The 14361-nt window shown below is 46.6% G+C and overlaps 6 protein-coding genes across 6 annotated transcripts; 4 read left to right on the top strand and 2 right to left on the bottom strand.

The window, feature by feature from the left end:
* Positions 1-360: 360 nt before the first annotated feature.
* V1518DRAFT_424794 (uncharacterized protein) lies at positions 361-1826 on the bottom strand (the record flags this gene model as incomplete). Its single annotated transcript, XM_066905880.1, has 3 exons — positions 361-1445; positions 1503-1703; positions 1760-1826. 3 exons carry the CDS (start codon positions 1824-1826, stop codon positions 361-363), a joined length of 1353 nt encoding a protein of 450 aa, XP_066762225.1.
* Positions 1827-2442: 616 nt separating this feature from the next.
* V1518DRAFT_424793 (uncharacterized protein) lies at positions 2443-2902 on the top strand (the record flags this gene model as incomplete). Its single annotated transcript, XM_066905879.1, has 3 exons — positions 2443-2569; positions 2621-2670; positions 2732-2902. The coding sequence occupies 3 exons, from the start codon at positions 2443-2445 to the stop codon at positions 2900-2902; spliced, it is 348 nt and encodes a 115-aa protein (XP_066762224.1).
* A 633-nt stretch (positions 2903-3535) lies between these two features.
* Positions 3536-5271, top strand: V1518DRAFT_430731 (uncharacterized protein). Its single transcript, XM_066906176.1, has 2 exons — positions 3536-4040; positions 4094-5271. The coding sequence occupies exons 1-2, from the start codon at positions 3812-3814 to the stop codon at positions 5170-5172; spliced, it is 1308 nt and encodes a 435-aa protein (XP_066762223.1). The 5' UTR covers positions 3536-3811; the 3' UTR covers positions 5173-5271.
* A 697-nt stretch (positions 5272-5968) lies between these two features.
* Positions 5969-8649, bottom strand: V1518DRAFT_409664 (uncharacterized protein). The gene is made up of 3 exons (XM_066902417.1): positions 8314-8649; positions 8207-8261; positions 5969-8146 (listed from the first exon to the last, which is right to left on the bottom strand). The coding sequence occupies exons 1-3, from the start codon at positions 8471-8473 to the stop codon at positions 6055-6057; spliced, it is 2307 nt and encodes a 768-aa protein (XP_066762222.1). The 5' UTR covers positions 8474-8649; the 3' UTR covers positions 5969-6054.
* An 824-nt stretch (positions 8650-9473) lies between these two features.
* Positions 9474-11217, top strand: V1518DRAFT_424791 (mfs transporter; the record flags this gene model as incomplete). Its single annotated transcript, XM_066905878.1, has 5 exons — positions 9474-9569; positions 9619-9747; positions 9797-10291; positions 10350-11026; positions 11088-11217. The coding sequence occupies 5 exons, from the start codon at positions 9474-9476 to the stop codon at positions 11215-11217; spliced, it is 1527 nt and encodes a 508-aa protein (XP_066762221.1).
* Positions 11218-12059: 842 nt separating this feature from the next.
* Positions 12060-14360, top strand: V1518DRAFT_36462 (cytochrome P450). Its single transcript, XM_066901225.1, has 4 exons — positions 12060-12677; positions 12736-13280; positions 13334-13622; positions 13685-14360. The coding sequence occupies exons 1-4, from the start codon at positions 12294-12296 to the stop codon at positions 14051-14053; spliced, it is 1587 nt and encodes a 528-aa protein (XP_066762220.1). The 5' UTR covers positions 12060-12293; the 3' UTR covers positions 14054-14360.
* The last annotated feature ends 1 nt before the right edge of the window (position 14361 follows it).

Raw genomic sequence — 14361 nt, 5'->3', positions numbered from 1 at the left:
TTCCTATCCTTGCTGATTCGAGCTTGTAGCCAGAGAAATTGTGATTTGTAACTGCCCGCAATGATTACCAGAACTGCGAGTAAGAACGTTCTGCTAAGCGCATTGAGACACGCTATCTACAGACAACGCGATCATCTTAGAAAGCGCTGAGCGTTCGCGTCGGGGTACAGGGACTGGAGCAATGGCTAAACTATGAAACCAGACTTACTCTGAAGTCGCTACGTATCTGGCGGATCTGTGGAAGTAGTAGTCTATACTGCATATACTGATCTATGTAGAGAGCGATGTATTCGTAAAATTTAGCAAACAATGGTCACAATAGTTGAAATATATATTCGACTATGCGGAATTCCCAGAAGTTCACGCCAAGCTAGCGTAGAGCTCATCAAATGACTCTTGAGCCAATTTCATGCAATCATGCGAATAGATCATTTGCTGCACATCTGGCGATGCCCATTTATCCGGAACCTGTTCGCCCTTCGCCTGTGCCTGTGCAAACAATCGGTCTCTCTCCTCCTTCGCCTTGCCCTCACCCAAGTGCAGAGTGCGTCCAGACGCTGCTGCCAAGTCAACTAATGTTGTAGTGCGTTTCTTCCGAACGAGCTCGTACACTCTCAGGCACTTGTTAATCGTTGCAGGTGATGAATCTGGGGCACGATCGAGCACTTCACCAAGAACAGCTGCATCCTCAACCGCCATCGCAGCACCCTGGTTCAAGTGAGGCAAAGTCGGATGGCAGGCGTCTCCAACCAGAGCTGTCGTTTCGTAGACCCAAGTAGGCAGTGGCTTGTGGACACGAAGTTTCCATTCGCAGACCTCGCCATCAGGTACAAGATCCATCATACGCTGAACAAGCGGACAAAAGTCAGAGAACACGTCCATCATTGTCTTCTTAGAGCCTGTAGTCGTGTACGTTGCAGAAGGTGCAGCGGCAAAGTGCGTGTCTGGTTGAGTGGAGGACATATTGTAGATAGATTTTCCAGCCACGGGATATGCGATCCAGTGACGTTTTTCGCCAATCCACCGAGTGACTTGGTTACTGTTGATGAGCTCAAGCATTTCCGGATCATTTTCCATCTTCTCGCGCGGCAGCATGATTCGATATGCTGCTTGGCCAGTATCTTCAACAACAGCAGGTAGTCCAAGCAGGCCTAAGATTTGCGAACGCACGCCTGATTTGATTCCATCGGCAGCCAGTAGTAAATCGCACTGGACTTCCTTCAAAGTTCCATCTTGCGCTTTCACAGTAAAGATGACGAATGGCTTGAACTGGTCAACTTTCTCCAGATGATAGCCCAGATTAAATGTAATCGCAGACTCCTTCTTGCATTCTTCGTATAGACCACCAGCAAGAGATGCACGATGGCCGGTGCAGTGAGGATAGCCGTACATGCTGCGAATGTCAGGCATGTGCACGTGTGTAAGTTCCTTGTTTGTCGGGCCATCTATGAGAAACAAAGATCAGTAAAGAGCATTTCGCCTGAATTGAAAAATTCTAATACCTCGAATACTGGCTTCCAACACATCCGTTGCCTCAGTCTCAATGCTGTCCCAGCATCCAAGTCGCGAGAGAATGCGAACCAAATTCGGAGCCATCTGAATTCCCGCACCAACAAAACCAAGACCAGAAGCAGTCTCGAACAGTTGAATATCTTTAAAGCCCTTCTTTGCAAGTGCCAATGCACAGGCGAGGCCGCCCATACCTGTGAACGATACTCGGTCAGTAGAGCACAATGCTGTACAAGCAACAGCGACATACCTGCGCCGATGATGGCGATGCGCATATCCTTTGGATCTAAAGATCTATTTCCGTTTAGTCCAACCATTTTGCGTTGATCTTCAAGCGACTCGCGGCAGTCTAGCTCAATGATGGCAGAACGGCTCTCGACGGGAGAAGGTGTGCTCCTAATGGATGGCTTTGGCGAACGGCGGAGGACCCTGCATCCTTTGTATTTCATAGATGGCAAAGCCTGGTAGCCTTGATACAGGATAGCTGAGATCCCGCAGTGCTCATCTGTCACAGAATTCCCAACTGCGGGGCTGATTGCGGGGGTATCTGCGGGGCTATGCAGCAATGCCTGATTGAGAGTTCGTTGATTATCACAGCCCAGTGCACTTCGTACAAGCGCATTTTACAGTACTCCCGAATGACCAATAGGGTGCAGTTCTTCCGTTGCGGGTGGTGAGTCGTGAGTTGCGGAGTGTGCATGTCCAATGGCAAACTGGTTAGCCGGCGGCGGAGTGTTTTTCCGGTGAGCCGCCAGGACCCGGAGTGCCGCGCTGCTAACCTCGAGAACATACCTGTTTCTGATGAGCGATCTAATTCCCCGGAAAATGAGCGATTCTACACAAAATCGCTTCTTATTCTTATTTTCGCATTTTCCTCAGCGCGCAGACGTTGTCTTCTGCTTATTCTGAATGACCGCCGAATCCACTCCCACAATGCCCGCTGGACCCTACCGACTCCTGACTGTGAACAATGCGCCTGCACGAGCGAAGCTGCTCATCGGTCGCGTAACGAACGATCTTAAGGACAAATATATTATTGAACACGTTGGAAACTGTACATGTGAGTGTTGTCTATTTGTTCGACCATCGATTTAGAGCTAATGTGGAGCAGCTAAGGATGAAATCGAAGAAAAAGTCAAGGAATTGCATCCCGATATTCTTGTGAGTTCACTTTTAGGATAGATATGCTGCAATTTGGACAGATCTAACAACATTTTTTTAGTGCTGCGCTTCCATGTGGACGCCTGAGGAGAGCACAGAGATGAGAGAGCTCGCCAAATCACTCTCCCCTGGCATAAAGACGCACGCAATCCCTCAAGGACTGCAGGTGAACGAGGGGCCTGATGCTATAGTGGCTCATCTTAAGGAGCAGTTTCCGATTTTGCTTGGCTGATCTCATGAATTTGTCCATAGGTGGTTTTGTCTGCAAAAGTCTATCATCGCTTTGGAATTTTAGTTTTGGCTGAAGATAATGGAATTTTTTTGCCTGGCATCTCAATAAAGCTATGGTTCATATGCGTAATGGGTACCTCCTTATTCGTAAATACCGAAGACACTTTGTAAGTGTCGGTGGAAACTTGTATTTTATGCAATTGCCTAGCATCGAACTGGCCATATCAAGATCCGACTTCTGACGTGAAATGCAGAGGATACTGTCGGTCACTCAATCGAAAAATGCAGAAACCATGTAGTCGACCGAAAGCCCGTATACCGAACCAGAATCAGAGCATCCTTGGGTTTTGATAGCTAATGTCCTCTGCAATCAAGTTTAGAGGCGCAAAGGCCGCAGGCACAGCGATTGGGTAATAATAATGCGAGAATGTTGTAGTCATTATACAAGCCCCATCAATATTCCACTTTTCAAATTCCTCTCATTCTCTACGAGGTTCTACACATTACAGATGCTTCTGAGTACTTTGATCCTGGTCGCGTGGGTTGCCGGTCCGGACAGAACAGATCTTTGTGAATGATCCATCATGTGCCGTATTCATCAGCGCCGCACACAACTTTATTATATGTGGGGTACAATTACTCACCCAATAGGGTACGGGACAGCCGCCAACCGAGGAGCCGGTCTCGGACTCTAGTTCTTGCCGGGATGAAGCAAGATGAAAGAACATATTTGCGGGGAAAGACAGGTGATCACGAAGTTACCTACGGTGCCGAACCGGAAATGTGTTCTCGACACGCATGATCTCTTTGCCGCGTCTACGAGCTCGGCAGTTGAATAACCCCACTTCATGACCTTCAAATTCTTCTGTCTCTTGAGAAACGTGCTTTCTGTTGTATCAATTACCTTCGAATGATCTCTACTATCACTTCAGACATGACTACCAATGAAGTTCATGCGAGTCCCTTTCGGGAGTACCTTCCCGATCTCAGCATCGACCGATTCACGACTATGAAGAAACAGGATGCATACGAGTATGCGAGAGTCTTCAAAGAACACGGAAATCCGCCGTGGCTTCATGCACTGTATCTTCATTGGCGCAAACTACTTTCCGAGCCATACAGAGGCGTTACGACTGATGGTGAGCATTCTTGACAACTTGTTGGACCCGTAATGATACTGACAGTACACTAGGTCATCGCAGAGAAGGTCTGTTTGAACTTGAAGATCAAGGTATAGCTATCGATGAGATCGTCTCTGTGGCGAATCTGGCGATATCTAAGATGAACGATCGTCAAATGGCCCGTACTATCTATCATATCGATTCTTCCGAGTGGCGTACATGGTCAAATCCTGAATTCCTTCTCAGTGACAAGGGCATCCGTCTCGACGATTCTGACACAAGCGTGGAGTTACGTGATGCGATAATGGGGGTTTTACAGGCAACACTGTCTCCTGAAGGATATGAGAAGGCAATAGGCGCGATGAGAATCAATGGCTTCCTTGGCGAGCTTGTCGAATCACCGGCCGTGATGAATGAATGGTCATACAATTTCGTTCTCTTTGGTGCGGAGCCATCGTCCACAAAACCATGGGGCTTTTCATTTTACGGTCATCATCTCTGTCTCAACGTGTTTTTTTACAAGAAGCAAATGGTGCTGTCTCCTTGGTTCACTGGTGCGGAGCCTAATCTTATTGATAGCGGACCATACAAAGGCACGCGCATTATGACTACCGAAGAAGCGCTAGGTCTACAGCTTATGCAGAGCCTGTCTCCAGAACTTCAATCAAAGGCTCAGATATATGCTCTCATGAAAGACCCAAAAATGCCACATGGTCGCTGGAATCACGATGATCAGCGGCACCTGTGTGGTGCATATCGCGACAATCGAATTGTGCCTTATGAAGGCATACTAGTGGCGGACATGACTTCGGAACAACAGACTCTTGTGAGTAAGATCGTCGATGAGTATTTCAGCTATCTTCCTGAGAAAGCGCGAAGTCTGCAGTTGGCGCATGTAGAAAGTTGGTTTAAGGAAACCTATTTTTGCTGGATTGGAGGTTTTGGTAACGAAGATCCGTTCTACTATCGCATTCAAAGTCCTGTTGTTATCATCGAGTTCGATCATCATTCAGGCGTGTTCCTTACTAACAAGCAGCCTGCAAAGTTTCATATACACACTTTATTGCGTACGCCTAATGGAGGTGATTATGGAATGGCTCTGAGGCAGCTTATACCGGGAATGGAGCAGAAATTCTTATGGCAGGGTTAAATTGGTTTCCTAGCATTTGCTGACTTTGGAGGTTTTGCTACGAGCTCTTTAAGTTATTGGTTAATACGTTCATATTTTGAATAAATTGCTCTATAAAGACTTGCAATCCACATACAAAAGAGCATCTATCGCAGATCTCGCAACAGTTGATAGATGATGTCTTCTGCCTCACGAATGAATGATGTCATCAGCGGAAATCAGGGGCTCGAGTTTATCCAATAGAGTCGAGTTTTCCAAATGAGCTTCTGTCTCGCACCAAGTCCTCCGATTTGTAAAACTGCTTCCGTTTGGCCCTCCGTTGTTTTTATTGCTGAACACAATTGATACAGTCGGTTAAACTCTTGATAATGCGAACGGGCATGCTATACCTGGTTCTTTAAGCTTATGGGAAGGACACAGCGACTTGAGTTTCTACTCGTGATGCTCATTTCCAACTACTAGCCACAAGCGCGCAGTCAGGTCAATTAAATTAGTTCTCATGCTGGTTACCAGCTAGATGCCTAACTAGCAAAAAAAAGTTAGTGAACTCGCTCTCTTGCTAGATTGAATGTTAGAAACTGCGATCTATGGGAGCAATTCATCTAGTTTGTTCGCGAAATTGGTGAACTGGACGTATCCTGCGTCACTATCAGAGAGGGAAATTTAATGGTGGCTACCTAAGTGACATAACCAATGTCGCACATGGGATAGTTTTAGTGAGCGCACAACTTTGGTTCTCAAAGTCAAAGGGCTCACCACACTAAATCATAGTGATTTAGTAGTGATATGATGCTAGTTGTTAGTAGCCCAAACTGCCAGGAGGACTGCGCAATTCATTTTGTAACGTTACTCAAATGATTCTGCGCTCCATCCACTTTCGATTGACCAGTTACTGTTACAGCATCACATATAACGCCCCAAGGTTCTCATGATTTCGGCCATCGCCTTACTAACCCCCATACTCTCACTAGCCATAAATCTTTCCTCGGATATTTGTAAAATGCGCGAGGTGAGAGAAAAGGCACCATATGAACTAGCTCGCGCGTCTGCAAATAGTTCAAGAGAGTCGACGACAAACTGCTCTTCAACCGACATAGATCGTGATCCCAGCGCAGCCAATTCGACGCCATGAAGCCATGTAATCAACGACAGCATGGATTCCCAGTAGCAAAATAGCTGTTCGATACTTTCAAATTCGCCATTAGTTTGCAAAAATCGCCGGATGTATGGTAGAGAAAGGTATATTGCCTTGTCACTCCCACAACCCTGCGTACATGATGATCCTTCTGCAAACGCTCTGGCGACTGTATCGCAACTCTCTGTAAAATTCGGGTCACTGAGAAGACATCTAAAGTGTGGGGTCGTTGAAACTTCAATTTGTCGAAGCTTGATGATATGTGAAAGTGACTCGACCACAGTCCTGCTGGTGGTGTTGGGCGACTTCAACAAGCAATTCGTTAGGTATTTGACAAACTTCTCAATATGGTCCGACAATATCAAAGCGCCAAATAAAGGTGCCTGATGAGTATCTCCAAAATTTTGAATGACAACATGTAGCAAGACGATGATTGCAAAATTGGATATCCGATTTTCTGTATAGTCTATGGAGGAAAGGTCCATTGGGCTGTCTGAAATCAGTTTGGCAATCGTGTCGGTCGGACTAGTTGATGTTTTCAAGCTGGGTTGCAAAGAGTCAAATTCCTCACTAGTTGGAGCAGACCACAAAATATCGGATCCAGGGAGAGGCAATTCGTTGATTAGTCCGATAGATATGCTCTGTCCATACACGAGATTCAGGTTGGACATAAATATAAAAATTCCCCAAAATAGCCGATGATAGCTTTCACGTGTAATCCATTTCGACCACGATCCTAGATCGTGCTTCGTCCTGCAAGGTAAGCAATATGAGCAGCAACGGCTTAGAAATGGTAAGCTATTGAACATCCGTTCAACAAGTCTGGCTTCTCCGCTCCAAGCATTGAAAATGCAAGTCAACAGCTTCGCTTGTAACAGAGGGAGATATTGATCGCTTGAAAATATAAATTTTTCGCGTAGCAAAGTCTCGAGATGATTTTCACATAAATTGCATAATTTCTTGCCATCCTCCATATCCGACATATACGCTGCCCCAATGCTTGCCACAGCAAGAAGCAGCTGTGCACAAACTTGTAATTCCGCAGATATATTATATTCGTCGATTGAGCCATGTAGAAACGAGAGTCTCCAAAATGTAGAATGTATGAAAGGAAGCTGCTGGTCGAATCTGATTTTGTAAGATACAACATACATGCTTAATCTCTCGGCGTCTGGAAGTACTACCTCTGCTCCCGTGATTCCTCGTAAAATAGTTTGTAAATTCTTCACAGACTCGTCATACATGATGACTGAAGCAGAAAGATTGTTCATATCCAAGTCAAAATTTTCAGTCAGATGATCACTGACGCTGTAAGAGGCAGCGTCAGGGGCTCTCTTCCCACTGAATAATGCAGGAGGAGACAACGGATCCCATTCATCGATCGAAGAATAGCTCTGTAAGTCTATAGGAGCAAAACCAGTACCGAAGACTGTGTCCTCGTAGTCCTGGAGGACTAGATTTTGGATGGAACTGGTAGTATCGGTTTCGGTATATGAAGCGTCCGACAGAGCTGGAGTAGACGAAGCCATATCATCTAGAATCAAGCGGCTAAAACTGCTGGTTGAATCACATTGAGCTTGATCGTCAAATTTCGGAACAAACGCTTCAGGCATATCTGCGTGATCAGCATGTTCATAAGTTGTATCTGTAATGCCGCTCGACGTTGTGCGCGACTTAAACAATTTGTTAAAATCCAATCCGTCTGAGTTCTTGCGAGCGGTAGCCGTCTTCAACTTTTTGATTCTGCGTGCATTGCTGTCAGCTGAAATTGGCGATTCTGCTGTGCTCCCAGGATTTGGATTGAGATTTTGGTATTCAATTGCAGCTATGCACTTTCGCGAGTGACGAAGTAGTAGATCTCTGTAAGAAGCCTTTCAGTATGCCGAGCATAACATGCACGAATTTGAATGAATAACATACTTTCGACTAAACGGTGTTTGACAGAACGAGCATTCAAAAGGCTTTTCTGCTGTATCTGGTAACTAATGTTAAAAACACACAAGCAATAGAAGTCGACGAGGACTTACGGGATCGTTCATGACGAGTAAGATGCTCGCTCCTTTTGAAATTCATGTGACAAAAGCGGCATATAAATTGCTTCTTTGGACGACGAGCACGCGGCTGAGAATCACCAAATTGAAACACGCTCTGCATAGCTGAGAACACCAAGCGGCTGGTTGGATCCATAACGAGTCTTCTGTGCCCAATTCAAACTGCAGCTGGAATTGCAGCACAGCACCGCCGAGAGCATCAGGAGATGAGGGGTGGAATGTGTTTGCAAATCGAGTGTATGGGAGAGGAGCATGTGGATGTACTGAATAATCATGGCAAATTACAAAGCCGGGACCCGGGATGGTCGGCCGGTACGGGCTTTTGGGAACTGAGACAGCGGGTCACAATTTAATAAGGCGGCACAGTAATGCGCCGGCGGGGGGTTCTACCCCGCCAAATCCTCATTCTGACATCAACCCCTAGTCCGATCCCCGCCGCTTCCATCGCTCAATGTCAGCTCTGTAGACAATTTATCCGCCCTTGACACATCTACGGAAACATAGCATGGTTGCACAGAGCGGAAAGCTAATAAACACGGTAAATCAAGCGTACAAACAACGTCGACGAGTTGCCAGTTGTTCCGGAGAGCGCGACGCAGAAGAAACGTTTAATAGCCACGCACGCATCATGAGCTTTGAGCTGCAGCTATATTCACTATAGGTATGATTTGGATCTCTACACCGACTGCCGCGGTTCAAAGTCCTATTTCTCCGCAATTCGAGCTTGCGCGGCATAGTTGGAAGCGAGTAGTATGCGCATCGTTGCGACCAGTTTTCGAACTCTAGACTCCGCTTTTCGGCATATCTGCTTCCGATTGGCTTAAAATAATAAAGGCGGTCATATGGATTTTGTTAATAGGCCAGCGCGTGCGGGGTGCGTGCGGCGCAGGTGCGGGGGTGGACGCTCTGAACCGTAGTTGTATTCTACGGAGATGTGAAAACCGTTTAATCTGCGGGGAACATTCATGACCTTGGGGTTAGGTTCGATGCGGGGCACAACTTGGCCCGGCTCTACAGCCCAACGCATCCTCGATCGAGATAATTCAAAAACCACGACTGTCGCATGCAGATGATGGCGGATGTCTACAGATATAGAACTTTTCTCAAGTTCAAACACGATCGAACACAACCGTGCAATGGATCCCGAAGCAACAGCAGCAACGGCTCATGACCCATCAGCCTTGCCTAAGGACGCCGTTTCCTCCAAGGAAGAGAAACAGCATGAAGAATTTGTAAGATTTGCCATATTTATTGGGTTGCAAACTGTTCTTACATCATAAGGAGTCGGACGATGGCTTGGGGCTCTCACAGGAACATCGCGATTTTCTTCTCGCTCGCCACCACACTCTGGACTTGGATCCAATCCCATGGATGAGTGATGCCGATCCACTCAACTGGCCGCAACGAAAGGTACGCAGTCACCTAATGTATTTACTATCAGTTGCTGATATAGCGATAGAAAATTGTCAATTTGATTTTAGTGGCATTCCACGCGATGATGGCAACTTTTACGGCCGCCGCGATTCAGTCAGCGTTTACCAACATTGCATCAGATCTCGGTGTCAGCGTGCAACGGGCCAGTTATCTGACTTCCTTGGTGATTGCAATTCTTGGAGGTGGTCCGTTGTTTTGGCGCCCGATCTCGCAGATATATGGCCGCCGTCCGATCTTTTTGATCTCCCTGAGTTGCAGTTTGATCTGCAACGTCGGCTGCGGGCTCTGCCATTCATATGCGACTATGGGACTTTGCCGCGCTCTTACTGCATTTTTCATTTGCCCTGCTGCTTCTATTGGCAGCGGCATTGTCACCGAAACATTCTTCAAGAAGGAGCGTGCGAGATATATGGGCGTTTGGACAATCATGGTTACACTAGGTGTTCCGGTTGCTCCCTTTATTTTTGGATTTGTCGCCCTCCGAGTTGGATATCGATGGATCTACTGGACTCTTGCTATTGTTAGTACACCACTCGGCTACAAACTTGTTTAGTCTCTCGCTAACAAATTATGGACAGACCAACGGAGTTCAACTAATTTTGTACTTCTTTCTGGGACGAGAGACTCGCTTTGTCCCTGAAGGCCCTCGATCAGGCAAGGAGTATCAATCAAAATTCAACGAGCTACTTTCATTTGGTCGAATTGATCCGAAGCCCTTGCGGCTTGCGGATTTTGTTCATCCACTCACATTCGTGTTGCGTCCCTGCGTTATTCTGCCGACTGCCGCTTATGCAATGGTTTTCCTATGGGGAAGCATCATGACTACTATTGAAATGCCACAGCTTTATCCGGAACAGTTTGGTTTCAATACGCAACAGGTAGGCCTTCAGAATGTCGCAGTCATCATTGGTACAATTCTGGGCGAACAGGTTGGCGGCTTTTCTTCTGACAAATGGATGTTATATCCTCAACGTCGTGGTAAATTTCCTGAACCTGAATATCGCCTGTGGCTCAGTTATATTGGATATGCCTTGACTATCTGCGGCGTAGTTGTGTTTCTGGTACAGACGGAGAGAGCTGGCGCCCATTGGAATGTTACTCCACTTGTTGGCGCAGCATTGGCTGCAGCCGGAAATCAAATTGTGACGACGACGATGGTTACTTATGCTGTCGATTGCTATCGTCCTGATTCTGCGGCGATTGGAGTATTTATCACGTTTGTTCGACAAATTTGGGGATTTATCGGTCCGTTTTGGTAAGAATGATCTTTAAGCTTGAATTTGTCATGAAAGATTGCTAACACTTCATGAAATTAGGTTTCCCGAGATGTTGGCAAACATTGGTTTATCTCGCAGCTGCGGAATTCCAGTTGCCATGATTGTTGGAGTGTCAGTTATACCGACTATGTATTTGCAGTGGAAAGGGCGCTCAATGCGTAAGGAGTAGTTTTGGAAAGTCAAGGTAGCTCAACTGAGGTGTGCTATTGCTATGGCTGGTTAGGCAATTTATTTTGAACATTCTGTAACAATTAGTGAAGAGTACTTGTATGTAACTAATGGCTCTTTTTGATGGCGACCAAATATGTGACCTGGTCTCTACCTGAAACTCGACCTGTCGACCCGCCGTCAGCTTTCGGCACATTCGGCTAAATTTTTTTGCGTTAGTGAAGCTCGCCGCTCGCCAATCAGCGCTGGGTACAAATAGGAGTTCGATTTGGAGAGCGTTTCAGGAATCACACTTGCGATTGGCCAACAATCTCCCTAACAGTGCTAAATTTACCTTTTAGGGTGTGCGTCACTTGCTGTACCTGCACTTGTAGTCCAGCTGCAGACTTACAGCTGATTAGCTGTAAGTGTAGCTACAAGCGCCAGTCCCATCGCAGGAATCAAAATTGGACGTGAGTTGAAACCGTCCTTCTCCTTTCGATGGTTGCCTTCATTGTATTTACTTAGACCGTCGTTAACGTATTTACGTCTTCTTGATTTTGATTTGGTTAATACGATGGATGATTCTGCAATATACATTGGTGCAGGCACAGAAATATTGACAGCATGGAAGGTGACCGACACCAAAATTTTGCGCGTCATAATCCACACTTGCAGCTGACTGTGTCAATAGCTCCAGTTGCCCTTCGACATATGTAAGAGTAAGACGCTCCTGACTAGTGTTCGAGTTGCTGTAATACTGCGATCTGGATCGTTCAGGAGCGGACTCGAAGTGCGGGGCAGAGCGCAGACAAATAAAGTTCATCACGGGTCCCAGCCCGCCACTATTTGTTTGGTGGGTGGAGGATAAATATGCGGGGAAACTGGGCGTGGGAGGGGTAATGAATGGATTGCCCAATTGGTCGCTCCACTATCTTCCCTACCAAATCTCCGCAACTCACACCGAATTGCCTTTCTGCTTAAGTGACAACGAGATGGGGGGACCAGATCACTAGTGAGTGAATCATATATATCCCCCCTCCGATCTACGGGTTGCGAACCCATATTCTTGACGGCAGTTCGACTTCTCGATGAGCTATGGCTGTCTCTTCTATTGTATATCTGGAGTCAACGTCGGCCGGCTACTTTATTCTTGCCGCGATTTTGTCGGTGTCATTGGCATACGTGATTTATCAAAGACTGTTTCACCCATTAGCTTCCTATCCTGGTCCATTTCTGGCGTCTCTTACGGATCTGTGGCAAGTGGGCCAATTTTTGTCGCTCAAGCAACCATACCGTCTTACGGAACTGCACGAGAAATACGGGCCATTTGTTCGGTACGGACCCGACAAACTTAGTGTCACCTCAGAGGATGCAATCGCGCTGCTATATCAGAAGAGTGCGCGTAGTATGCCGAAGACTGAATTCTACGATGCATATGGCGCGAAGATTCCAAACGTCTTTGGCATGAGAGATGAGATGGTAAGAAATCTATTGCACTATAGCATATGTAGATACAACTTTGGCTGACCACTTACAGATGCACTCGATACGACGGCGTCACATGTCGCACAGTTTCTCCGCTGCCTACGTCAGAGGAATGGAGCAGTACATGGATCATAATTGTGGTATTTTGCGTGCCAAAATCGACAAATTTGTGGACCGTGGAGAGGCATTTGATCTAAAGAAGATTCTTCACTACTACGTAATTGATGTTCTCGGCGAGCTTGCTTTCAGCCAGTCGTTTGGTGTTCAAGAGTCCGATGATGAATCAAAAGTTCCTCCGGTTGTCGAGCACAGTCTGCTTGCAGCTGCGACGGGAGCATGGCCTGCGATGACGATGAGTTTGAAAGCATGGCTTCCGAAAGTGCCACATTCTGGCCTTCGAGCCCTGTTTAAGGGACGTTCGGATTGCGCAAGTCTTGCAGCACAGTGCGTACAACGTCGAGTTGCCGAACTTGCAGATAGCAAGGACGGAGGCAAGCAGAGAAAGGATATCTTGACAAATCTTGTCATCGCCACGGATCCGGATACGGGCGAGCATCTGAAGCAGAAGGACCTCGAAGCTGAGGCATTCGGCTTTATGTATGGTCTCCGCAGTTGTCACATTTCTGCTTATAGCTAACATCTGGGTGCAGTATTGCAGGAACTCACACGACAAGTGCAACGACTACTCTTCTGCTTTACCATCTCCTCCACGCGCCAGATATTATGTCCAAGGTTGTATTAGAGCTGGATAAAAATCTTGTTGCGCTCGATCACGATCAGGCCGCTTATTCAGTGAGCACCGTCGAGAACTCGTTGCCTTATTTGCGCCAATGTGTGCGGGAGAATTTCCGTGTCACTCCTGTGTTTACAATGCCGCTTGCGAGGCGAGTTATGGCTGCGGAAGGCGTGATGATTGGAGGTTGTCATATCCCTAAAGGCGTGCGTACTGTTATTACTCTATTCGACCACATTAACTGCACTCTCTAACTCGTGAATATTAGACGTCCGTAGCGGTTTGTAATCATGCGTTTCATCATAATCCCGACGTTTGGGGTCCGGATCACAACTCCTTTGATCCGGGTCGCTGGGACGATCCAGAAACGGCAAGCAAAGCGCGGCTTCTAATGCATTTCGGCTTAGGTGGGCGCCAATGCATTGGAAAGACAGTAGCGCAGGCAAATATCTACAAATTGGCCAGTACCCTTCTTCGACTTTACGACTTTCAGCTCGCAGATTCAGAAGAACGAATGGCGATTAATCGTGGCGAGTTTCAAGGGAAGATTCCGAGAATGATTAGTGTAGGAATCTCCGATCTTGAGGGACCACTAATGGTCACAGCGAAGAGACGAGAACCGAACACTTCAACATGAAGTTTGTGGCGGACAGTCCTTGATTCCGAATGGTCGCACGACAAATGAATTTGTGGAATATTGAGAAATATTGAACAAATATGATATGTTCGACTGAGTAGTAATTCATATATTGTAGCGCAGACAACGCTGGGTTCATTATTCCGCTCATCAGGTACAAAACGAACTGATCATGCTGCCGCGCGGAAACATTGTTGCACTAGTTGACGCAATGATGAAAGTTAAGATATCGGAGTAGCTTGTAAGGCTTATAGTAGTTGGGTTTTCCGGACGGACAGCTGCTGCGGTAATACAATTCCGAAGATAGG

Source organism: Limtongia smithiae (genome assembly GCF_038497785.1).
Source record: "Limtongia smithiae strain NRRL Y-17922 unplaced genomic scaffold V1518scaffold_1, whole genome shotgun sequence".
In the NCBI taxonomy this organism is placed as follows: domain Eukaryota; kingdom Fungi; phylum Ascomycota; class Lipomycetes; order Lipomycetales; family Lipomycetaceae; genus Limtongia; species Limtongia smithiae.
This window is presented reverse-complemented; position numbering and strand designations above follow the sequence as displayed.